The 26,462-nt window shown below is 36.2% G+C and overlaps 1 protein-coding gene across 1 annotated transcript in view; it reads left to right on the top strand.

The window, feature by feature from the left end:
- LOC123645640 (aldehyde dehydrogenase 1A1-like) overlaps positions 1–22,129 on the top strand; it is a 40,259-nt gene extending 18,130 nt beyond the window's left edge. The window contains exons 6-13 of the mRNA XM_045562095.1: positions 980–1,108; positions 2,380–2,493; positions 6,930–7,032; positions 8,664–8,848; positions 13,555–13,719; positions 15,882–16,039; positions 17,585–17,659; positions 21,535–22,129. Of these exons, the coding sequence (XP_045418051.1) occupies positions 980–1,108; positions 2,380–2,493; positions 6,930–7,032; positions 8,664–8,848; positions 13,555–13,719; positions 15,882–16,039; positions 17,585–17,659; positions 21,535–21,607 (1,002 nt within the window). The 3' untranslated portion in view covers positions 21,608–22,129. The remainder of the gene's footprint in view (positions 1–979; positions 1,109–2,379; positions 2,494–6,929; positions 7,033–8,663; positions 8,849–13,554; positions 13,720–15,881; positions 16,040–17,584; positions 17,660–21,534) is intronic.
- The last annotated feature ends 4,333 nt before the right edge of the window (positions 22,130–26,462 follow it).

Here is a 26,462-nt window from a genome sequence, read left to right on the forward strand (position 1 = left end):
GTCTTAAGATGGGAGGCTCTGATACTCCAAGTTCTTCTTAAAGAAGATAGTATTTTTTAAGTGGAATTGTGAATCTTTCCTTTTAAGCTTAACAAACAGAAGACTAGATGATGTCTCTTTAGCTGACGTACTTCCAAAGGCCAAATAAAAAATGGTGAAGTACCTTAAAGTTCTCAGATGAATAAGTGGCTAATGTCTTTCGCTCCAAGTAGATTGAAATGTATCTGTATCAACATTTTTAATGAAATTCCTCATTAATTCAAAAATTACAGTAATATCTATAAAAACTGCGTAACTGCAAATACTAATAACAGCTAATATGTACTGTGTGCCTATGATGAACCAGTCAGTGTGTCAAGCTCTTGGCCCACTTTCTTGATTAATCCTCAGGAGACCTTCTGAGGTGGAGAGGACCGTTATCATCACTTAAAGATGATGCAGTTGTACACACAGAGCAAGTAGCTTGTGTGACTTCGCATGGCTGGTAGTGACTGAGCTGAGATTTGAACCCAAGCACTCAGTTTCTGGACCCAGGATATCTTTGTCTTTAACAAGATATTTGTCCTAGAAATAAATGCTACTAATGATACAATTAGGTAAATAATTATAATAAATCACCTGTGGGTTGGGAGGAATACTCATACTTTTTAAACACTGACAGATAACTTGTAATATGCTTAATGGTAAGCCAAACCATGCAGTGATTTTTATCTTCCTGGTAGAAGAAGTACTCAAATTGACAGCACTTGATTGAATTTTCAAAACCTCTCCTACTCCCTTCCCGTATCTGGTTTATTTAGAGCATTTTGGCATTTACTAGTTGCTTTTAGCAATGAAGTTAATTAGAATATACTGGATGATTACACAAAAATACTACAATTACTTTTTAATATCTGCTGGGGATATGTCATGTGAACTTAGATTAGCAAATGTGCTTTTCAGCAATACAAAGAATCTCTTGTTATGTGTTGCTTTCTAGTGGAATTTCCCATTGATCATGTTTATTTGGAAGATAGCACCTGCCCTGAGCTGTGGAAACACAGTAGTTGTCAAACCAGCAGAGCAAACTCCTCTCACTGCACTCCATGTGGCATCCTTAATAAAAGAGGTAAGTCTCCTAAATCAAATTATATACAAGAACTCCACTTCATTTGGTGCTACTGCCAGCTACATTATTTACAAAAGTCTCCTGTCCAGTGTGGGGATGCATTTAGCATGGCTGCTGGCTGGGATTCCTCACAGTTAACCGAAAGGATTCTCTGCCCAAATGCCAACGGGAAGTCTAATGCAAGGGTTTGGTGTCAGTCACCTTGTGATCACTTTTTTGTTTCTTTTGTCCAACTTTCATGAACATAAATTCATATTGAAATTGATATTCTAGTCTTTCAAATTTTGAAATGTTAAGTTGGTTTGTCACTGCCATTAATGGCCTGGTGGTTTCTGAAAATTTGTTCAAACTATTATAGGATATGTGAAGATTGGAGGCCTCTGTGCAAATGTGCTTGTTTGTACTCTTAGGCCACATTATTTCTAAACACATCTACCCCTAAGTGGATATGTTTATTTTCACTTTTCTATTATGGTTTCCTCTGCCTTTGTCTTCCTGTTCAAAGGTGGTAAAAGAGAACATGAAAGTTATTTTTATCAACTACCTATATTGTGTTGATATATTTTTTTCTTGCAAACAATTCATTGTCCTTTTGTCTTCATATCTTACCAAAACTTAAAAAACAAGCATTAATCACTAGAAAATTCAATTTAAGAAATCTGAACTCATATCTTAAAGGTATTCTTTATTTCAAATTAAAAACAGGCAAAAGAGATGTTAAAATGAAATATTTTAATATTTTGATGTAATTAACATGAAATTTTAATATGCCCTACTCAGTTCCCACACTTTCTACCTGAATTCTTTAACTGGGGTTCAAATCAATCCTGAAGTGCAATCATAAAGGGGATGACCATGCTTGTTTAACATTTTACTGATTAAACAATGCCAGTGGGGACTCACACCTCAACTGTTATGCCCTGAGCAATTGACAACAGCTAGAAACTAAAAATGTGAGATCCCTTTAGCTTCTTAGTTTTGCTGGTGGGGATAATGAACACATTGCTTTCCTTCTACGTAAATAATTTACCGAACAGTTATACTTTCTTTGTGAGTTACTATGATGAAATTTGAGACAGTTATCAGTGGGCCAATAATCCATAGCCTCACCCTGAGGAAAAATGGGCCTTCAGTAATGCAACGCTTGAGGTTAGTTTTAGGTGGTCTGATAATAGCTGAAAATATTGTTAATAATATATGATAACTGTAATGACAACAATAATAATAAAGAATAAAACCACTTAGATGAATTTTCCTTTTTTACCTCTCAGGCAGGGTTTCCTCCTGGAGTAGTGAATGTTGTCCCTGGCTACGGGCCTACTGCAGGAGCAGCCATTTCTTCTCACATGGATGTAGACAAGGTGGCCTTCACAGGATCAACAGAGGTAATATCACTTACTCAGCCCAGAAGTTAAGAATGTCTGCATCTCCAGCTACCAGAAGCATGTTTTATGTGACTATTTTTAGGGTAACACTTTCTTAAAACAAAAGTTCTTTTTAATGATTGGCTCCTTATTTCAGCCCTCAAATATATGTGTAGAACATGAGCAGATGTACTTTGGATGAAATGAAATACTTATTACAAACTCAGAAGGACTAGAGTGAACTATTTTTAACATGTTCTCATTATTTCTGATGAGAAATATGGCTGCTGAGACCTTGTCCTATGATTAGTAGTTTACAGTAGAAAATATAAATTAAGCCACAAAGATTTGTATGAATGAATGTAGTGTTAGCCTGTAGATTATGAAAATTAAATAGGAGAGGCTGACCCAAAGCTCCGTATTTGGGGCTTTCTCCTCCTTAGACATTCAGACAGGGAGCCAGAAACTCAGCTTCCTTCAATGTTACACTTGGCCTAGCCTAACTTCTCTGTCTGGCTCAAACTTGGCCATCCAAAGGTTAGAGAACAGGACCCCAACCATGAGCACTGTGAGGAGAAATAGGAGGGAGAGAGAGAAAGACAGCATCCTGGAAGATAGACTTTGGGAAAATAGATTCCCATTTACTGAGATAATTTTGTATCCTAAGAAAAGAAAATGATGAGATCATACTATAGGAACAAAAATCCTTGAGTCATTCTGTTAGATAATGTGACATTGTTAGATGCCCAATGCAGTGACTACTGTATGCCTTTCATTGGTATACAGTATAGAGGGTGAAGAGTGAGCATCGCCCCATCTTAGAAAGCTGCCGAGGTAGGTAAGAAACAAGGCAGGATATAACAAGTACTAAAATATGTACCAAGTGCTGTAAGAGCGTTCACAGGAAGGAATAATGATGTCCAAATGGGTGCTAGAACTTGCTGTGTGTTGAGGATTTGTTCCTTTTTTTTTTTTTTTTCTTAATCCCCTGGAGATTGAGAAGGAAAAAGAACATTTCAGATAGGGAGGTGAGGCCAATTTGATTACTTTATGATCCTAATTAGCCACTCCAATATAAAGAAACATAGAGAACAGAAATGTTGGAAAATCAAATTTTCTTGATCTTTTTAAAATGAGATAAATATATATATTTTCTTTGTTTTCATAGACATAGAGTAGTAAATAAACATTTACATTCTGTAAATCCCTAATTGAGGTAGGAGAAAGCCAACCCCACATTCATTATTTATTGTGAATAAAACAAATGGGAATGTTCAAGAAATGGCAATGAATTTTAAAACAGTAAAATCACAGTCTGAAATTGTAGCAGAGAAGGGAAGGGAAGAAAGGAACAAATTCCTCAGCCTGGACTTCTAGACCTTCTCGAGTAGGGAATCCACGTAGCTTTTGAGGCCTATATCCCGCACCTGCTCACTTCTCCAGTTCATCTGGACCAGGGGATGCTGTTCCCTGATCCCAACTCCAGCATCACTGCCTGTTTGTCTTGGCTCAACCCCAAGCCTCTGAGATTAAAAATGTAGGAAACGTCTATGTTCACATTCTGCCTCTATCCCTCTTAGCACTGTGTCTTCAAAAGTTAAGTATCCTTGCTAATTTAGTTTCTTCATTCATAAATTGGAGACAATAATATCACTGAGTTGCACAGCATATAACTAAGAGAGCTAATAAGGGTGAAACATGTAGCTCCCTACCCAGCACTCAGTAAATGCCATGGTTATTATATGTGTCTGTACTCATTGCCTTCTTCTCTTTCCTCTCCCGATCTTTAATTTCTCACAATAATTTAGAAGGTGTGAGGGAAGTGCTTCCTCTCCCTATAAATGTTCCCCATCTCTGCCACCTGCCCCGTCACTTCCTAATTATTCCATGCACCTTTTCATTCCCACGTGCTTTTTGTTCAGACGTGCTCATAACCTGTTCCAACCTGGCTCCCCCCACATATCCCCTGGCTGGCTTTCTCCTCACCGCTGCAGTCCCGGGAGCACTCTGAATTTAATTAACAACAGACGTCTGTGTTCCCGTTGGCCCTTATACACAACTGTAAGAGCACATGCCCGTGGTCTTTTTATATGTCTTTCTCTCCCTTGCAGAATATCCACAGAGATACTTGTTCATTGTTACCTCCTGAAACCAATACAGTGACTAATTCTAAATAAGTATAAAGAATTAAGTGTGAATAGTATGATTGTAGAAGCCACACAGAAAAACCCATCAGTTCAAATGCTTAGAACTTAGGTCCATGCTCCCTGGAACCTCCTTCTGGGTTCTCTTTTAGCTTCAGGTTTGATGCTGGGCAAGTATCAGGGATCTTGGCAAATACCATGAAGAAGGCAAACAACAGATTACACATTTGGAGTCATTGTAGCAATGACTCCCATTCTAACAACACTTTTAGTGAGGTAAGAATTTTAATGTCCTGTGAGATTCGTGTAAAACAGTACCCTACACACATTGTGCAAGACATACTAAGTTATATCCTTTTCATGAACATTTGCTACTTCTGCCCCAGGTGGAAATGCCACAATATCATAGCATAGACTATTTACCTGTAGTGCTTATAGTTCTTATCTTTTCTTCATTACAAACCTCTTTGAGAAAAATGATGAATCTTTACTTATTTCCAAGTAAAGGAAAGAAATCACAAGACAAAAAATGGATGTTTCCTTGCTTGGGCTTAGACTTTTGGGAAATTTCAAGCAAGCCTTTTATTGGCCACTTAAACTTGCACTAAGCAAAAGTACAACCTTTCTTCCTCATCCACACTTCTAACCATTCTTCACTCTAGTCTTTTGATATCTGTAGCTTTTAAAAAAATAATTCTGATTTTACTCCCTTTCCCAAGATAAAATTTATGTACCTTAATGGAGTTTCTCCAGGAAAACTAAGGTTAAAAAAAGGAAAAAAAAATGTGCAGAATGAAATTGGGGAACTCAAAGAGGGAAAGGCAAAGAGTGTTATCTAGAATAAAGAAAATTCTTAATCATCTTAAATGAAAATTCAACTTTTGAAAATAGTCCTTAGGAGTATGTTGTAGAAGGAAAATGAAACACAAGAGACATTTCATACTGGGTTCCCCAGTGAAAGTCTACTTTTAGTTTATTTTTATTAAACTACTTTTAGAGGTTTGATTTAGAACATGAAATCTTTAAGATGAAAACATTAGTTAATTGTTTATTCTATAATGCACAGTAACAGTTAGTTCAGTAACCACATAAAATTTGCACATACACTTACCAAGCATCTACTTTTGTTCAGTTGGAATATAATTTTTTTATTAAAATCTATCATGTGTATTAGGAAAAAATAAACCCAGAGAATAAAAGAAGCAAAATAAAGTGAATTATATTTAAAACAAAGAAAAGCAAAGATCACTTTAGTGGATTAAGCCTAATCCACTAAAGTTAGTAAAAATCCATTAAGTAAAAATGATAAAAAATAAATAATTATGAAACAAGCCAAGTTTTATGGATAGAAAAACAAGAACAATGGTAGAAAATAATCTTGAATGGAAGTGATCCACAAAGAAAAAAAAGTGAAGACAATAGAGGCAACTAGCATTAAAGAAGAAACCAGAATAGTAGGATTCCAGGTAACTGAAGTATCAGCAGAGCACAGATCCAATTTCTTTCATCTACTTCACTGTTCAGAGTGTATATGTGTTACGGTGGAGGAAAGAGGGAGAAGTCTGTCAGTCAATCAATAGTTCAGTGAGCCCACTGTGGAGAGATGCTACTGAGGAGAGGTCTGCAGTGTTGGGGTATCTTCACTGCTACCAAGGATGTGACAATCTGTTTGGGACATTTATGTGTATACAAATAATACAATCTGAGGCAGACTCTAGAGGAGTCTTCATGAAGTTCTTTGGGAGGCCAGGAGAAGAGTGTCATTTCTACGCAGAGTCATCAGAAGGATTCAGGGAGAAGGTAAGATGTGAGGTGGGCCCCAAAGAAGGGTAGAACGTGGAGGCAGCCCAGGTTGGGTGGGCATATGATGAGAAGAGAGATGAGATTCAGGAGGTGGTGAATATGCCAATTGGGCTGGTAGAGTTCTCTGGGTGTAAGTAGAGGGATGAAAATTCATAATAGATAAGTTGTGATTGGATCATGGTACATCTGATCAATCCATAGAGAGATGAAGTTCTGATTAAAATGAAAAATAACCTCCTGTGTAGACAATCAGAATCAGCTCTCATGTTCTGTATCTCTGCCCTCTTACTGATGAGCATTTTTATGATTCCTTTGGGTCTGTATGCTTGGAGAAGGGAGCCTTTTATATCTAAAGGTGCCAAATCTTGAAAACTGTCAGGGTTTCTCCCAAGTTTAATTTAACTGTGAAGTTTAACTATCGCACAAATATCATATAAACTTAAAACACTAAATAAACCTGTCTTCGTGAGAGCAGATTAAGCCTTCTCCCTTTATAATGCTCCATTTCAGGTTGGCAAAATAATCAAAGAAGCTGCGGGGAAAAGCAATCTGAAGAGGGTGACCCTGGAGCTTGGGGGGAAGAGCCCTTGCATTGTGTTTGCTGATGCGGACTGTGAGTATGAGCTGCTTTAACTCTTCACCCTGCGTCCTTTGTGGTGTCTGATCATGACATTCAATGAACTTGAATTTTACAAAAGGGTTTGTTTCTAACTTCAAAGCGTAGGGAATTAATCGGAGTACAGAATTACTCTTGAACATCTCTTAAATCGTGCTAAACTTATAAAACATAGATAAGTTTAATACAAACACAATTACTTCCTGTTTTGGAATAGATTGCTATTTCCTCACATAAATTCTGAATAACATAAACGTTTGGCATTTAGGGGCCATGGTATGGATAAAATTTCATACCTTTAATTATTAATGTCATATTAAGTGTAATGAGATAACCTGGAGACATGTTAGACTGAGACCAAATGGGGAGACAGCAGTTTTCAATTTGCCGTCTCCCTTCTCTCTGTGTCATAAGCTCATTAAATGAAATGTCCAGAAGAAGATCACACTTACTATTTAAATAAATTCTTTTTTTTTCCCCTAGCAAATATAGTTGAGTTTAAATACAAAATCTACAATTATGATGAGACTCTACTATATAATATTCTGGGTTCATTCTGATTATATTACCAAGTAGAATCCCAAAATTACTTCATAAATATTAGTTAATTAGCAGAAGTAGATGTTCAACTCTTTCTTTCACAGCTCCATTATTTATTTGAGGCCATAAACACAAATGTTGCATGGAATTGGCCTATGTTGCTATTGTGATCTTAATTGAAGGTTTTTGGAGCATACTACCTTATTAAACATTCTGTAAACATGACAAGATTCCCAATTTTTCTAAGATTTTTGTAAACCACTCCCACTACAACTTAAGCAGGTGTGATTACTTTATAAAATGAATAAAAATAACACCCAGTTGCTATAATGTTGAGTTGAATCTTCAGCATGCAGAAAATTAAAATGCAAAGGAAACTTTATTCTTCTTTAGGATCTGCTAATGAAGCAACCTAATTCTTCCTTTTAAGGTACATTCTACTATCCAGAATAAATGGATAAGAATTTATAGGAATAATATATGAAATAATATGATACCATTTATATAGATTTTGAAAATGTCTTTACTAGAATGAGGTCATAAAGTGAGTGAGTGATTCTCAGTATTAGTGTTTTTTTGCTGTTGTTTTCTTTAGTTGTTTTGGTTTATTTTGTTTTTTTTTTTTTCCCACAAAGAACACTTTTCCTTTTGAGCAGAGTATTTAAGATCTTTTGAGATTATTTGATGCAATAGACATTTCAGATTTTTTTGTTATCTAGTTAAAACATGAGGGCTGAAAGAAATATTCATAGTCATCTAATTAAAAATGGAGATATTTATAAAAATCATTTGAAATGAGATTTAATCTATGATCAAATCTACATTCTTGATAATACCTATATTAAAGTTATAATAATAGCCGCTATTTTTTTCAGATTCTGCTATTTTTTGCTATTATTTCCACAGTAAATAAAGGATCAGAAAGATTAATTTGTCACCAGGCTATTAAGAGGTAGATTGTATTGAGCCCATGTCTAACTATACAACACATAACTTCTCGTTATCACCATATTGCCTCTAAGAAGTATATATACAATATATAATCTTTAGAAAATATCTCTTCTTCAATGTGAATGTCTTCTTTGCAGTGGACAGTGCTGTTGAATACGCACACCAAGGGGTATTCTACCACCAGGGCCAGTGTTGTGTAGCCGCATCCCGGCTTTTTGTGGAAGAATCAATTTATGATGAGTTTGTTCGGAGGAGTGTAGAGCGGGCTAAGAAGTATGTTCTTGGAAATCCTCTGACTGGAGGAGTAAATCAAGGCCCTCAGGTGAGTATACAATAGAAGGGATAGCATTTTCAGGGAGCAAGAATAAAGTATCCTCTTCAGGTGTAGATTTTATTAAGGTTATTTTCCATCTACGTGTCTTCCGAGGTAAAAATACTGTGCCAGTTTGGTGATTAAAAAAAATCAATTCCCAATTATAAAGAAATCATTCTGTTTTTGTGTTGCCCAGTTTTCCTGCCTAGAAACTGTGTAAGAACCATGCTGGAGATTAAAGACATGAGGGAAATTAACAAATGCTATAAAGCTCTTGCTTTCATCAAAATGCACAACTCTTGATTCCTGTATACCATTCTCTGTCCACTTCAAAGTTCTTCTACTTTCCTATCATTTCTTCCTCTGAATCAGCCCTCCATCTCAGCTGCCATCCCATAGAGATGCACACCCCTAAATCCTCTGCCAAGTTCAGTAACTCTGACCCTCTAATGGTAGCATGAATGTCCTAAAAGGTCCTGAGTTTCCAGGTTTGTGGCAAACTTCTCATTTCAGTTGTTAAAGCTCAATTATTCCCCTAGGGCTCCTAGTTTTCTTTGAACCATTATCAATAAAAGTGTCTCTCTTAGCAAAGTTCACCTTTCCCTCTTCCTTGCACAGTTCTCTGTTCATTGTCTGTTATTCAAGCTCCTACACCTTTGGTTCTGAATTTCCTCCTGCCCTTTAAGATCTTTCTCTAAAGCAGTGATTCTCAACTAGGAGCAATTTTGCTTGCCTCCCCCAGGGCATAATTGTCAATGTCTGGAGACATTTCAAGTTATCACAACTTCAGTGAGGAAGAGTAGTTCTACTGGCATCTAGTGAGTAGAGGCCACAAATGCTGCTAAACATCTTACAATGTACAAGAGAGCCCCCAAACAAAATTGGCCAAAATGACAATAGGACTGCTGCTGAGAAATCCTGCTGTAGAGTGTAGACATTAAGCTTTGGAAGATTTATTCTTTCATGCTAAACTTACACACTGTTCCATGCTGTTGATTTGAAACCAAACAGTATTCTTGACTTATTCTAAGCCAAAAATAAATTCAATGAACTAAAATTTAGTAAACATTGTCAGCCAAGCCCTGAGATAGGTACCTGGCAATGCCAAAAGGAACAAGGAGGACATGATCCCTGACCTCATGGAGTGGACATTCTAAGTAAGTTAGAAGAGAATCTTGGACTTTTCTTACCATCCCAAGACATCCAAATAGAAGAATCTTAGGACTGAGGCAATGCTAAATATTAAAACCTAAAAGCCCTGAAATACCTTCATCAGGAAATGAAGTAATTTGTTTTATATTGATCCCATTATTTTTTGCATTTGTTTTTGAGTTTAATGAGTACATAAAAGTAGTTGCCAACTTTTATCATATATGATAACTTTTCAAATGGATGCCAAGAAATACATTTAATTCAATATGACTTAGTCACCCATTCCATAAAGAATGGAATTCTAAGTTTTCTCTTGTGATTATTTCTCCCTCTAAAATCTATGTATCTATCTGTCTAAAAGTAAAGCCCTTTGCCATTTGATTCAAAAGTAGCTGATAGATGATGGATGGATAAATTTGAAAAGAAGAGAGAAGAGAATATCTAAGATATTTAATACTGAACATTGGTGAGGCAAGACTTTCTTCCATTAGGTTTCTGCACAATTCAACCAGTCTCAAAAATTGGGCTGGAATACCTCATTATTTTTAAGAGAAAGGAGTTAAAATAGACTGTTAAAAAATTCTTCTTCACAGGATTCTAAAGTAAATAATCCAGTGATCTGATTAATGTAAGACTTTAATCACTATAAATGAGTAGATTTTTATCACAGGTTGCACTAAATAGGATAAGTTGGTATGTTGGAACTTTGAGAAACAAGACTGAAAAGTTCCCAAGCTTCATAACACTTAAAAATATTCATCTGTTGTTATGAGCAAGAGCTTATGGAAAAGGTACACTCATTCACTGAGCTTCAGTCTGTTGTCTCATCCACTGGTGGCTGAGTGAACTGAGGCTTTTTAAAATATAGCTATAGAATCTTTCTCATGAAATGTAGAAACAAAACAGTTGCAGGTAAAATAATCACCATACAGGTTTGTTTTGGAAAAAAAAAGTAAGAGTTTTTTTTTTTTTAATTTTGAAGATTACAAACAAAATATTTGGAAGTAGGAAATGCAATATATATACATATATGTATATTTTATATATTTGTATTATACATGTGTTCATAGATATATATTTTTCAGTATTTGTAAAGTGATTTTCGTATTTGACTTCATAGACAAAAATGTGCATTTCCTTAAAAACTTGGAAAAATCAGTATTTTAATTTGAAAAAGAAGTGATGATATCCACGTAAACTGTGTTAACATTATCAGCAGAGTAGCATCTTGTTAGAGTGTGGAAAGGTGGGCGTTTGAGTTACAGGCTGAATTTAAAATCTAACTTTCCTGAGACTCTATTTTCTCATCTGTAAAACAGGGATAGCAGGACCAAGCTTGTGGGATCATTCTGCAGGGAAATGAGATCATCCATATAATTCTTCCATCAGAGGGTTGAGTTTATAAAGCCCAAGTCTCTGTTAAGTAAAAATTACATGTTTCTATTTTCATAGTATGCTGATAATTATCATACAGATCAATGACTTCTTCACTCTCATTGGTCTTGTTGATCTGTGGTTTCTAAATAATTTCAGTTATGTGTCAGTGTCTTTTCTCAATTTGTCTTTTTCTTCAACTCATCAAGCCTAAGGAATAAAAGAATTTGCACATTCAAACACATGAAAATGTGTACTCTGAGACTGTTACAACAATATCATTGATACCAATCATTTCCTCACACAGCAGAGAGCCCCGGCTACTCCTAGCATGGAGCAGTGCCTGAGGTCCAGAAAGAAGGCTAAGTTCACATATGGTCAATCTGACACCTACTGAAGAAGGTTTATATTTACACTCAATAAAAGTTACCCAAACCACACTGCGTGTGTCCCTAAGTATAGCTGAAATTTTCTGTCACTTACCCCAAGCTCCAGCACAGTGTTCCTCAATCTTTCTTGTGCATTTGAATCCCCCAAGGATTCAGCAGGTCTGGGGTGGGGTCCGAGAAGCACATTTTGCTACCAAGTGATGCAGAGCTGCTGGCTGTAGGACCCCATGAGTAGGAAGGCACTGAAATATGAGGTCCTGTAGTTTTAGAAGTTAGTGACCAGCTAAGTTTTCCAACAAACAAATCCTTTCAGCCTCTTTCTCTAGTACATATGCAGGGATTGGATTGTCACCAGGTATCCACTCTGCTCACAGACAGGGAAACATTATGACTTGAGAAACATATCTTGAAATAAACACCAAAAAATCATGTGGAGGGCATAGTCAGATTAGTATCTTAGAATAGGACATAGATCCTTGAGTGTTTACTGAAACACTAGAATATCTTAACCAAGCAGAGTGTCTCTAACACTACCCACTTAGTCTGATTGTGTTCAGTTTAAATATCTCTTCTTCTTAAACCCACACTACAACTTCCTTCATCCGTGAGAAATGAAGGAAGGTTTTATTTTTGAAATATTCTATCAAATATGGTGCACTAAAGAGCATTGAACAGCATTGTATCAAATATTGTGCCAAATTTTGGAAGATAGTTTCTGGTTTCAAATAGCACTCAATCTGTGAATAGTTAAATATGAGAGCTGAGGCCTGGAAGATTTGCAGAGTCAATGAAGAGGATAAAGAACACTTTTTAAGTAATGAGAAGAGACAAGTTAAACTACAAAGAGACACTACCACCCCTTAACTCCTGGATCTCCTCTTTTGCCTTTAATCCTTAACCCCCTCCACACCTGAGACAGGCAGTTTTACCAATCATTTGGAGACCAAGAGTTATGCGATCACTCAACCTCCCAAAGCAGGAATTGAAACATATGTAACCAATGCCAGTGCATGGGAAAGAGGAATGTGTTTCTGGTATTTACAACCAGAACTCTGGACTCATTTTTTTCTTATAAAAATATATTTAAAAAACCATTTAAGTTTTGTAATACTTGTCATATTTTTAGATGTGGCCCATTTAATGAAGCACGATGGTCACAATTAGGAGAGGCCAGAAATTGGAATCTAACCTATTGACTGTCCCAATGTGACCTGAACTGGGAGGATGCCCAAACTACGTATAGTCGGAATATGATATCCAAGGGCCTGGACCAGCCCAGAGGGGACGGTTCAGGAATGGGGAGATCCAAACATAGGCACAGGAGTCTTCTGAGACAAATCTAAAAGCATCTGCTTTCCAACTGCCATATCTACTTAAACCCAGCATCAAAGTTCTCTTTGTCTCCATTCACTTCTTATATTAATATTTCAATTGGGAATATTAATATTTCAATATTAATATTTCAGTTTCTATGTAAATGTATTAGATTATTAACAGGCATTTCTACTACAGTGAATAAATGACAACTGTTTGAGAGGTTTGCAATATTGACATGCTTTTCTCATATAACTATGAAACAAATACTAAATACAATTATCCATCTTTAAGGGTTCTTCTCTAAAAAGTCATGGGAAGAAAATCTACCCAAAGAATGAATCTGAGCCTCTGTTAGCTGTTTTGATTAACTGTTTGACTTAATAACACTATCTTAGCATTTTGAAACCCTCATTAACAGGCCCAGCAATGTGTTATCTTTATAGTGTCTTTTTTTTGCCTTTTCATGTGATATTTTTCAAACAGATTGACAAGGAACAGCATGATAAAATACTTGATCTCATTGAGAGTGGGAAGAAAGAAGGGGCCAAACTGGAATGTGGCGGAGGCCCCTGGGGGAACAAAGGCTACTTTGTCCAGCCCACAATTTTCTCTAATGTTAGAGATGACATGCGCATCGCCAAAGAGGAGGTAAATGGTTTCATTCTGTCCTGTTGTTGCCTTGCTTTGTCTGCATGTGTGTATACAGAGTGTCCCTATAAGATTCTCACTTCTTTGAACATCTTTCAAAATGTTACTCTTTATTTCTCATGAAGGTTTATTTGTGATCAAGGCTAAAAGTAGTAAGGAATCCATTGGGCCAGCCAAAAATTTTCAGCCAAACAGATCAGGATGCTGAACAATTTCTAGGTGCTTCCTTCACAGCTTTAAAGTAAAGGGGAAAAAATCCTGTCATTTGTGACAACATAAATGAACCTGGAGGACACTGTGTTAAGTGACATGTGCCAGGCACAGAGAAACAAATACAGCATGCTCTCACTTATATGTGGGATCTAAAACAGTAAAATTCACAGAAGCAGAGAGTGGAATGGTGGTCACCAGGGGCTTGGGGAGTGGGGGGGGAGATGCTGGTCAAGTGTACAAAAGTTCAGTTAGAAAGAATAAATGCAAGAGATCTATTGTAAGGATGGTGACTGTAATTAATAACCTGTTACATACTTCACAATCGCTAAGAGAGTAGATTTTAAGTGTTCTTAACACACACACAAAAATAAGTACTTATGTTCTACCTGCTGGTTCCATATTTGCCCTATGAACTTTTTCTACATAGCAGCCATCTATATATTTGAAAATAGCATTCATCCCCCTATCACTCCCGACCATCCATGTGCTCTTGGCCCTGTGTTTTTCAGCTGTTAGTCTTCCTAATTTTGTATATTGTATTTAAATATTTGGTAAGTTTATGTATATATATAATACGTAAGTTATATATACATACATATATCCATGTATATATATGCTCACCAAATATTTAACTAAGATATACTACATTAGTTAGAAAGATTAGGACTGTTGTTCTTGTAGATCTTGATTGATACCAGATAGAAAGGATTAAGGAAAAAATCTTCAGTCAAAGAAACATTCATTATGTTCACAGATTATTCATAGTGGAACAGCTAGCTTGCTACTTCAAAGTGGAAGCCTGGAGCCATGGGCTAAGTTCAATTAAAATTATGTAAAATATGAACACATTTAGTGCAGCAACAGCTGTATGTCTGGTTCCTGGGTTACAATGTCGTGATTAGATTTAAGACCTTAGGTTATGGACTCAGCCTCTATTGACTCGTACCCCCTACCCCTCTAACACTTATAGCAGTGGATAAAAACCAGAAAACCATTTGTCATCTCTGATTTTTGTCTCCTCTCATTCATATTTCCCAGAAAATTCTGGTGACACTCAGAGGAACCCCCTCTTTTATTTAATTTTAGTAAATGTCTTATTGAAATATGTAAGTGCATAATTTTTAAGAGAAAATCCATTTATCTTTCTCCTGCCTGGGGCTGAGATACAGAATAACTTGTTTGGGCTGCACTACCTAGAGAGTCTAGCAAAAGTGAGAGTAGTTTAGGCTAAAATAAGCAAATTGTGATTTTTAGTTGTTTTCTGCAACTATAGCCATTGTCAATTAACTCAAGCTTTGATTGATGCAGGGTGTTTCAGGATTTAAGCTCTTGCAATAATGAGCCATTCTGTTTAGTATTGTAAGGTGCATAAGATTTGGCTACAAAATAGAATCTGAACAAAAATTCATGTTGTTTTACCTACCTTGAGTAATTATGAAAATATCTAAGTACAGTAAAATAGTTAATATTTCAACCAATAGTATACTGGTATTTAAAAGACAATTACTATTATCAATCATTCCTATTCATTTCTCCAGAAGAGCAAGCATTACTTTCTGGAGCTCACTGTTACATGTAGTAACTTGGAAGATGAGGAAAACTAGGGAGAGAATTTTAAATGTCCCTAAATGAAAAAGAAATTCTGAAGTTAATGTTTTGATGCACAATTATAAGTTCTTGGAATCTTTATTCCGACATCTAGAAAATGAACATTACCTTAATTATTTATGCCCTATCTTGTTCCAAATAGAACTTAACACATGACCATGACCTAGTCTCACCTACAATTTCTGCAGCTACCTATTTGGATTCTTATACGTAGGTATGAGAATAGAAGCAAAGTCTTAATCAATTTAGGATAGTTTGTAAAAAAGAAATTACAGTATCATGTGAAATATTTAGTTTTAACCTATCATTTTGATTTATTTAATCCATTTCTTGTGGTATAGATATTTGGACCAGTGCAGCAAATCATGAAGTTTAAATCTTTAGATGACGTGATCAAGAGAGCAAACAACACTCACTATGGGTTAGCAGCAGGAATCTTTACCAAAGACCTCGATAAAGCCATAACAGTGTCCTCTGCTCTGCAGGCTGGGACAGTGTGGTAAGTCAACCCTAAGCAATGCAGCGTTTTCAATGTTAACCACATTAACAGGTTACCTTAAACCCTTTTAGACTTGGATTTTTCATTTGGAAATACATGGCCTGCTAGAAAAGCAGTTGTTGCTTTAAAAAACAAAATAAACCCAACAAACAAAAGACAAAGACAAATTTGAGGTTTTTGATTTTGGAAAAACGGAGTGTTACATGTCTAATTGATACAGAAGCTTGTTCTAACATTTCCCTAGGTGTCTTAGGAATTCCCGGTCAGGAATATCTGTACAATTAAGACAGAGGGGAATGTATTTTTATTGCTTTATATCCTAGAGCTTAATAATATTGTGGCATTTTCCCATCTAATAGCTGCTTGGTGTTTTTAGAACAATGATTGAATTTCAGAGTTGCTGGGATTTTACTCACGTTTTCAAAGTAGGTGTGTGATTTTACCATTTAAATGAGTATTAAACAAAGCTAAGACAAGCTGCCTTTTAAAAGTGTAAATTTATTAAAATAACTATTACTCCAGGATGGGAAACATGGATAATAACTCTGTGGTCCAGTGAAAATGTAAAATGCTGCAAATTGAGATAGTAAGTGTTGTAACTGAGAAAACATTTGAATGTTATTTCAGGATCAGAATAATGATTAAAATCTTCCAAATATAATACAATTTTTCTGAAAGTCACAATGTTTGTCCCCCTATCATAATAGCATAAAGGGAGGGAAAGTTATTAAAAAATAACATTGTTTTCTACTTTAAAAAATATTTTTTCTTTTGTGTGTAGTGAGAATCATGTAGGTAATAAGATTTTGCTCTTAACTTTGGCCACCAGGAAATTTAATGCCAAACAAATTATTCATGGCCTGCATAACTGCATTCTTATTTGCCCCATCTTGATCTTTTATTGTAATTATTTATTGAATTCCAACTATTAATATTTTTGTAATTACATTTGTTTTTATGAGCATCTTTAAATACTTTATAAGACATGATAGGGAATAAACAGATTGATAATTAAGTCCAACCTCTACCAAGCCCTCTGTTTAAGTAATTTATTGAACCAATTACTCAGGAAAAAATGAACTGAGTAATATGATACATATTGCAGTTGCAAAAGAAAATCTAAGCTATTAAGTACACAAACCTCAAGAGAATTGCAAAGCTTATTGAATATATGCAGTAAGGAATAAAGGAACATCCACTGGACAAATTCCTGTCTTCAGTAAACCATATCCTTTCTCCTATGACATATTAGGTATTCTGTAATTCTAACTTTTATAATTCTAATTATGGCTTCTCAGGGACATGATATACTGCCAAAAAGGCTATACACATATACATACATACATACATACATATATCATTTTCTTTGTTTCTAGGTGGCATATATCCATATGCTTCGGCATTCTAATTTATACTGCTGCTTTTTGTTACAATGAGTATGTCATATTGAAATTAATGGAGTTCATGAGCTTTCTAAATTTCTAAAATTGCCAAATAAAAGTCATTTCATATGTTAACTATCATCTATAATGTACTTCTATTCAGGGTGAACTGCTATCTCATGGGATCTTCCCAGTCCCCCTTTGGTGGCTTCAAGATGTCTGGAAATGGACGAGAAATGTAAGAGTAACTTGGTATTGATATTTCATAAAAATGGTTTTTGCTCCTACGAAATTAACTCACATTTGCCACCTTAAATAAAACCTGCTTCTGATCTTTGCTGGACCCAATAGATTATTAAATGTTGGCTGTACCCCCATTAGTGCAGAAAGGTGCTGACAAAAGGGAAATATAATTTACTAAGCTCCTACTATTCATAAGGGTCTGTATTAAGCACTTTACACTGCTGATCGAAATATTGCTTACTTTTAGAAATGTTTGCTGCATATATGAATGAAATTCATGTGGGAAACACCTCCAGAAAGGAAATGAAAAGCATAAAGTGGTGATTGTGATAAGTGTGCAAGTATAAGAACACTCCAGTTATTTGAATATGCCCCTAAATAAGTCAATTAGGTGCCTTATCTCAGAAAACATCAGTGTGAGAGGAATGTTTCTCATTTGTTGAAATATTATTGATGTAGACTCTAAAATTTTAAATTACCTGAATAAGTTATTTTTGGAACTAAAATATAAACCTGAAGGGAAATTTGACTAAGGGAAACATGTTTTATAGTAGTGAACAGATTGAGAATATTTATACATAGATGTATTTGTGAGCCTTCCGTTGCTTTTGAAGCTGGGAGGTATAGACTTTTTGTAAAAACGTTCACATACATATGTAAACACAGAAAATAGTAGCAACGTGTTTGGTTAAGTTTATTCAAGTAATTTAACCATTTTATTTCTTTAAATTCTCTTGCATTTACCAATATATTTAAAATTCTTGAAGAAAAAAGATAAATCATATGCAATCCTTGTGGAATCAAACGTAGTAAAGCTGACCATTTGGTAAATAGCAAGTAAAAATAAGTCTTTCTCAATTTCTAAGGGTCATGAATGCATGAAGTAACCATGAACTTTGTCATTTGTCTTAATAAATCAGAAAAATTACAATTAAACAATATTTTGGGGGAGCCAGTGAAATGGAGGAATGACAGAATGACCTGTCAACTTTCTCATCTTGCTACGGATAAGGTCCTAGGGACATGACACTGTGTTCCATCCTCTACATAACTGTGGTGGCAGGAGGGATATGTAAAAATATATGCAAAAGAACCTGCACACACTAGATCAAGACTCCATACCTCACCGGGGCAGAGAAGCAGTTTAAGTGCAGAGCAAAGTATTGAAGGACAGGAAATCTGGACAGCAACAGACTTTAGCATTTAGGGTGGCATGTCTCTGTCACTATTTTTCTCTGTCACACAGGGTCAAGGATTGTGGGTGAAGATAGGAGTGGGTGGAGGAAATAGAAGGTCTTTTAAGCTCCTTTCCGTGGTTGTATGGTTCTAAGTCCAGCGGAAGATTCAGTGGAAAAAAAATCAATGGTAGTTGATAGAGAAGACCTCACAGAAGCGATGGGACTTCCTCTGGGGCAGGAAGAGGGCATTCTTGAATGGAACATTACGTGTGGTGTGCTGAAGGGCTAGTGAATTTGGTTGGTTGGTTGGTGTGGATTTATGGGGGTGAGAAGTATGATTCACAGTTAAATATGATATAGATTTAGAAGTCCTGAAGCCAAGAAAATTGTCTGAGATTTTACTTGTAGAGTAGTGAAGAGCCTTGGATATGTTTAGAATGTTTTGAGGAGGTAGCAGCAAAAGATAAACCCATGAAATGTACAAGGCATATCTGAGAAGACATCCTTTGAGTCTGACCAACCTGCACTTAAATCCTGACTCCACCACTTGCTAGCCATGATGCCTGCTTCAAGTTGTCTAACTTCTGAGCCTCCGTTCCTCATATTTCAAATGGAGATGCTAACTTTCCTCTAAAGATGGTTGTGACATAATGAATGTCCAATCCCTAGCCTTGTGACTGTCACAATGTGGAAACTCAACAAATGGTTTCTTCCTTCCCTAGTTTCTTCTCTTTATAATATCTGTTACTGGAGAATCCCTTGGCAGAACTAAATTCTTTATACAAAAAGCTGTAACAAAGGGTAGATTACTCTGAAGGTCGGTTACTTCATTGCTGGCCCAGCTACTTAACACATTTTTCTGGAAACAGTGAAAATAAAATAATCAAAATGGATGAAACAACTTCAGTAGACCAAACTTGTAAATTCTGTTGAATACAGACTTTAAGGTTAAGACATAAGGGAATCAAATAAGAAAAGGGTTGAAAACAGGAGTCAACCATCAATAATTTCCTAAGTGTCAGGAACATAGGTATACATAATGTCCCAGCCTGAACAGGACAATAATCACACTTGTTACTCTCTGGAGAGCTTCAGGTGCCATGTGACCCAAAATACAATGGAAAGCCTATTGGTTAAAATTATGGGTTGATTTATCTAACTCTATGAGATAAAATACTATCCATTTAATGGGTTTCAGACAACTGAGGCTAAACGCTTTAATTACTTTGAAGAACATGCTCATTGAAGCTTTTAAAAGGTATATTTAGAAGCTTACTTGCCCAAGAAAATAATCAGGGTAAGAATATTAGGTTACCTATGAGAAAATGATGTCTTCTACTTATCTGTCTGCATCACAAGAAGGGAGGGGCAGAAAAGAATCAAGATCTTATTTTTCTGTAACCCTACATGTGCATGAGTGTTGTTGTTTTAAGAGTATTTTTATGTACATGTAATTTGATCTTCTTGTCAGAACAATACAGAGTATAACTGAGCCCCAGTCCCTTTAGTTGTCTCTTCAACAAAGGGTAAATCACAGTCAGTTTCTAAGACTGTTAGGAGGTCTCCATAAACCTGATAACAACATAGGAGGATCCAAATGGTCTGACTTGGATTAATTCCTGATCATTTGAGTTGGACTTGAGTTATATAAGCAAATGGCAGGGATAGAGAAGGTCATATAAAGGGAAAAAACCAACAACTGCAAAACCCCAAGAGCCTGAATGTAGGGCAATCTACCCTTGTCTTCTTCCTTAAAAAAAAAAAAAAAAAAACAACCAAAAAAAAAAAGAAAAAAATCAGAAAACTTTAATAAAGGTCAGATTTTTTTTGCAGAGAATCAAAAGATATTGCTAAAACTACAGCTACAAAACATTTTGTTTCAAGCCATATTAAAGCCCCTTAGAATGAAAGTTTCAGTCCTTCATCATTTCTGTGCCAATTCTGTGCACTTGGTAAATTCAAGCTCTGCTTTAGTTTACAGTTTTGTTGTACTACTATTGGGTGATTATATATCATTACCTCTCCTCTGTTACTATATTTGTTTTAAAGTGAATTTAGACTAGAAATGACAAAATTCTTATTGGGCTGAATTGTCTTTTGAGTAGATAGAGCTTTTTAAAATCAAATAGGATAATGTAAAAAAATGGACAATTTCTACAAAATCAACTGAGAGTACATGATTTTTTTTTTATTTTTTATTTTTATTTATTTATTTATTTTTTAGGCAGAGTCTTGCTCTGTCATTCTGGCTAGAATTCAGTGGCATTAAAACTCACTGCAACCTCAAACTGCTGGGCTCAAGCAATCCTCTGGGCCCAGCTAACTTTTTCTATTTTTAGTAGACACAGGATCTTGTGTTGCTCAGGCTGATCTTGAGCTCCTGAGCTCAAGCTATCCTCTGGCCTTTGCCTCCCAAAAGAGTGCTAGGATTACAAGGTGAGCACCGGGCCTGGCCTACATCATTATTTAAAAAGAAAGGGATCTTAAAAACATATTTCCCACAAATGGATTTATGTAAGACCAGACAGTTTTGGTTGGCTGGCTACTATATAAAATGCTCTGTAAACAGAAAATATTTTCCGTTGTTCCTAGCCAGATAAGCAAGAACAAACTTGTACCAATCATGGACTACAGTACATTTGCACTCTATGCTAAATGGTGTAAATGAGTATTTTTTTTTCCCTCTCTCTAGGGGAGAATATGGTCTCCATGAATATACAGAAGTCAAGACAGTCACTGTGAAAATCTCTCAGAAGAACTCATAGAAAAACTACAAGAGCGGAGAGAAAGTCTTCAAAACCTTCTCTTACAGTCACTAACACAGTGGGTTTTCAATACAAAATTGTTCTTTTCATGATTTTCTTAAAACGTAAGCTAATCATGAGTGTTCATACTATCCATAGAAAACTTGACATATAGCTTATTCTGAATCATTTGCTTTCTGATATGTGACCCCAAGTCCTATCTTAAATAAAAAGGATGGATTTAGATGCCAAATCTCTGAAGCTCTGTCATAGTCATGTGCTTTCATTTGTAGCTACTTGTCCAGGATAATCATTTCATAGAAGAGGACCAGCTGTCATTTAGCTTCTTTCCCTTAAGGACTCCTTGAAGTACTTAACATACATGTTACCTGCAGAGTGAGTTGCTCTGTTCCCAGTAGCTATGAAGTCCTTGGAGTGTCTTGAAATCTTTCCTAGATCTATGTCTGCTTCTCAAATGAAGTAATGCCTGAAATACTTAGCTGTACGCTGAATATGAAGCTTAATAAAAACATCTTTGCATGACTCTTGTTCAGTTTGAATTTTTTTTAAGTAAAAGTTTTGGTTATGGTGATTTACTCTCCTTGCCACTCAAAAACAGCATTAAATTGAGCATAAAGATACATGTAAAATAAAAGTCTAATCCACCCATTCTCAAATGAGTAAAGAAACATTTTCCAGAGGAATTCCTGACACCAATGGCACATTGTTAGATAGCATCAGTCCTTCAGGAAGCATTACTGAGTTCCTACAAAGTTCTGGGCTGGGCACTAGTTAGGTGTTGTCGAAAATAGGTGAATAGTGAATGGTCCCTCATCTCAAGGTGCTTTAATTTAATGAAGAAAAAAGATAATCCCCACCCCAAATAAAGGAGGGGGCATAAAATAGAAGTGAGGATTCTGGAAATCATAAGAGTGCAGTTACGTGACAAATGCATAGTGATGAAGTCTGAGAGAATTGAGAATGGGCTCCTGAAGAAAATTTGACTGGATGTGAACCTTAATGATGAGCAGATTTGCAGTGAATAAGAGGGAAAGAGGTTCTACAACATAATCTCTCAGGGCATGTTCCACTGAAAAACAATTTGAAGAAATTCTATGCAATATGTTTTCCTCTCTTGAAGTTTCAAATTGCACATTGGCAGCATATTCTAGGACCAGGTTCTGAGAAGTCCTGCAACCTGTTTAGTTTTGTTTTAATACAGTTTTTTTTTTCCAAATTTATTTTATTGGACACCTTGCCTTCCCCCTACTCTCCTTTAACACCAATTATCATTGAGAAATCCATGTTGGAAGATGCTGTTTCCTGCAATGAGGGAGCACTTAGTGTTCTAAGGAGAGATCTGGGATCAAAAGGGAGCAGCTGGAAAAATGTCCTCTGTGTAAAACTAACTACACCATGATGACACATTGCTGCTCTCGGAGCAAAGAGTGGCTATTTGTGTTGTCATCCTTCTGTTGTGCTCCTATGTAGGAATTGCCTCAGGCCCAAGTCAAATCGAGTGAATATTTGCATATTCCAGTACATATTCTAAAAGTTTTTTAGTTCAGCAACTTAGAGAAACATTTTTTTCAGATTCAGATTTTATATAAATGTTTATCATTTTACATTAACAGATATTGCAGCAACACTATTGTTTAGACATGCTACCAGCTGCCACAGTCAAGTTTAATGATGTAAGAATAAATGAAACTCACTAGTTTCTTAGACTTATAATAATTTAAACTTCAATTTTGAGAGTTTCTCAAACTTGTGTGGGCATATAAGATTTGCAATTTGGACTCCTTTGTAAAATGTGGGACATAATTATTGTTTGAAAACTGTAGGAACCAAAGTCTTGGGGAGAACTGAAAGGTTTCTAGACATTGAAATGGTAAAATATTCAAACACAGAGGAGTGCTGTGTTTTCCTAAAACAAGATAGTACCATTTTTAAAAGACATTTTTAAAAGATGTGTTTAAAACCATGTGTAAATTAATAGACAAGTTAATACTGTAATGACATCCCACCAGAACATTTTTTAAATGTATAACAAAGAGGGCTGAGCACAGAACAAGACAAAAACCAGAAGCAAGTTTAAATATTTGAAAATTAAATCTTCATTGTACAAATAAGACATTACAGGATTAAACAGAAAATGTCTGTTTTATATTGGCTCGTTCTGAGCCTCTAGACATTATTTGTATTCCATTATTTGTATAAAGACCATGTTGACAATAATTCTTAAAACCTTGAAAAGTTAAAGGGTATCTTATTACCCCATGTGCTATAGGAAACAGGTCAGAAATTTTATCATGAAGAATTCAGTTTTTCAGTTATAAATATCTAACTGTGCTCATGTCCACATGGCAAGAAGTATTTTGAGCTCCAGGAAAACCAAACTATGTGACAAAAGTTGAAATTCACTGTCTAGGCAGAGATGTCAGATTTCAGATAGGCATTCTCTAAATGTCTACTGGGTTCTTTCCTTTTCTTTTCTGTTTCCTTCCTCCTTTTTTAGTTTCTTATTAGGATACATACTTCTGGCTGTAGAGTGTTTTCTTAAATTCTTTCAACCAACTCAAAATAGAGAGAACTCAAGGTAGAGAATTTTAGCCATTTCTTCACATAATTTGGGAGAGAGTGATGAACACAAAAGGCCTTTTCCCTTAGTGATGCATGTAACTTTTTGAGTATCTAATTTCACCTGGATGTTCAGAAGTGCCATTGCACATGTGTAACATCAACTGGACACCTATGTTCAGGTGGCTTTCTCAGAGTATGCTAAATAACCAGGCTACAGTTTTACATAAAACACAAATTCCCCATTAGAGTTTCATTTGCTGGTTTACCCTGGGATTTTTTTTTTTTTTTTTATATTCTCTGAAGATGTGTTTGAGCCTTCCTATTCTGTTGGTGAAAGCATATGTAGGAAAGAGAATTGGATGCTATCAAGCATTGCATTAAGTGCTTATTATATGCCAGAAACTATGCAAAACACTTTGATTTTGCATGAATGATTTCATTTGTTCTTACCGCAACCCTCTGAAGTACATACTATTTTTATTCCTACTTTATGGATAGATGAGAAAACAATGGTGTTATGTAATGTCCTAGTCTGTGGCAGACCCTGGACTCAAATTTGGGTCCATCACTTAAGATTGATGTTATATTGCCTTTCTTTTTGCACCCTCTTTTCTTCTCCTATGGGCTTTGTCTCATGAGCATGTTCCTAATCTCCCTGAAGGCCTTTCTGTTTTTGTCAGAGCCCTGGAAGAGAACCCACCCAGGTTACTAAGGATGGCACAGTGTACTCCCTGTGCCCTTGCGTGCTTCCACTCCACAACTAGTTCATTCACTACTCATTCATCAGTTGGTTTATTTGCTCACATACTAACTCAACTTTTCTTCTCTTTTATTGTTTGGCTTACTTCTGAGGCTTTTCTGTTTGCAGCCTCCTTAGTCAAACCTCCACACCCAGGACTACATTCAAAAGAATATCCGTGTACGGTCCTGAGTCCAGAGGACTCCAGACCCACACTTCCACACCCAGCTTCCCAGTGTCTGTGACCACTACTAGTTTTATGAAAGGACAGTGAGACAAAACCAACTGGCAATAAAACACTTGAAAAAAAATCTCATCAAGAGATTAATTTTATTTCAGTTGAAACATTGCAGATGGGGAAGTAGACTTGAAAGCCTGAAGGCTCTAAAGCCAGGCAGCCTTGAGTCCAAATCCTGGTTCCATCAGTTCTCATTGTGGAATCTTGATCAAGTTGTCACTTGTAATGTGGGGATAAGGATGGTGCCCAATCCATAGGATGAGAGGGTCAGACAGGATCATGTAAAACTCTTAAAAGACATGGCAAGGCACATGCCAGTCATGGTTCTAGGCACTGGGGACACAGCCAAGAAGAAAACTGAGGAATTCCATGCTCTTAATGATCATAGGCTCTAATGGGGGTTGGGAGTGGAGACAATAAAGAGACAAATAACTATATAATATTCAGAGCAGTGATAAGTGCTAAGAAGAAAGATAAAGCAGGATAATATCTAAAAGTAGCTATGGAGCAATTGGGTTACTCATGAGGGAATGCAGGGGAGGAAACGTCAACCAGAACAGTTCCTTCTTTACCAGTTTCCATACTGTGCGTCATCAACAGGTTTGAGTACTTCTGTGTTGCACTGACTCCCTCATTTAATAGGCCTAAAAGTTTCAGAGTGTCAGGACTCAGCGCTCTGCAGGGGCCTTTGTACACCAGTCCTGCACCCACATTGGAGCCCATGAATTTGGCTTCTTCATTCAACAGAGGATTATTAAGAAAATACTCTGTGGAGGTGAATCGAAGCATGAAAGGACACCTCCAGACTTTCTCCAAGAAAGACAAAGGCATCCTAGAGGTCCCTGAGGCATGCTGTACATGACAGACTAGGGAAAACTCTCAGGGTTACTAAAACCAACTTGGGGCTATCATTTAGCAAATTTAACATTGAACAGGAGTTTCTCACACTCACCAATAGGTTACGATGTTTTTAAATTTCCCATTTCTCTTAAAAAAGGATAGGCCTCATGTAAGAGATAATAAGCTCAGTCTCAGACCTCATCAAAATTAGAGACAGAGATCAGCCAAACAGAGCTAATGAGACACCAAAAGGTGCATGCCCTCCTCCTGAGTTCTGCCCATTCCCTCAACACAGGTAAGTGCCAGTGATGTTAAGGAGCCTTCAGTGCACCACTGGGGGTCTCCTCTACTCTCAGATCACCATAGTGAAACCAGTGGTTCTCAGTGCTCCCAGGGAGGGCAATTGGCAATGTCTGGAGGCATATTTGGTTGCTTCAACTGGGTGGTGAATGCTATTGACATCTAGTGAGTCAAGG

This window comes from Lemur catta, chromosome 10, assembly GCF_020740605.2.
Source record: "Lemur catta isolate mLemCat1 chromosome 10, mLemCat1.pri, whole genome shotgun sequence".
Lineage (NCBI taxonomy): Eukaryota > Metazoa > Chordata > Mammalia > Primates > Lemuridae > Lemur > Lemur catta.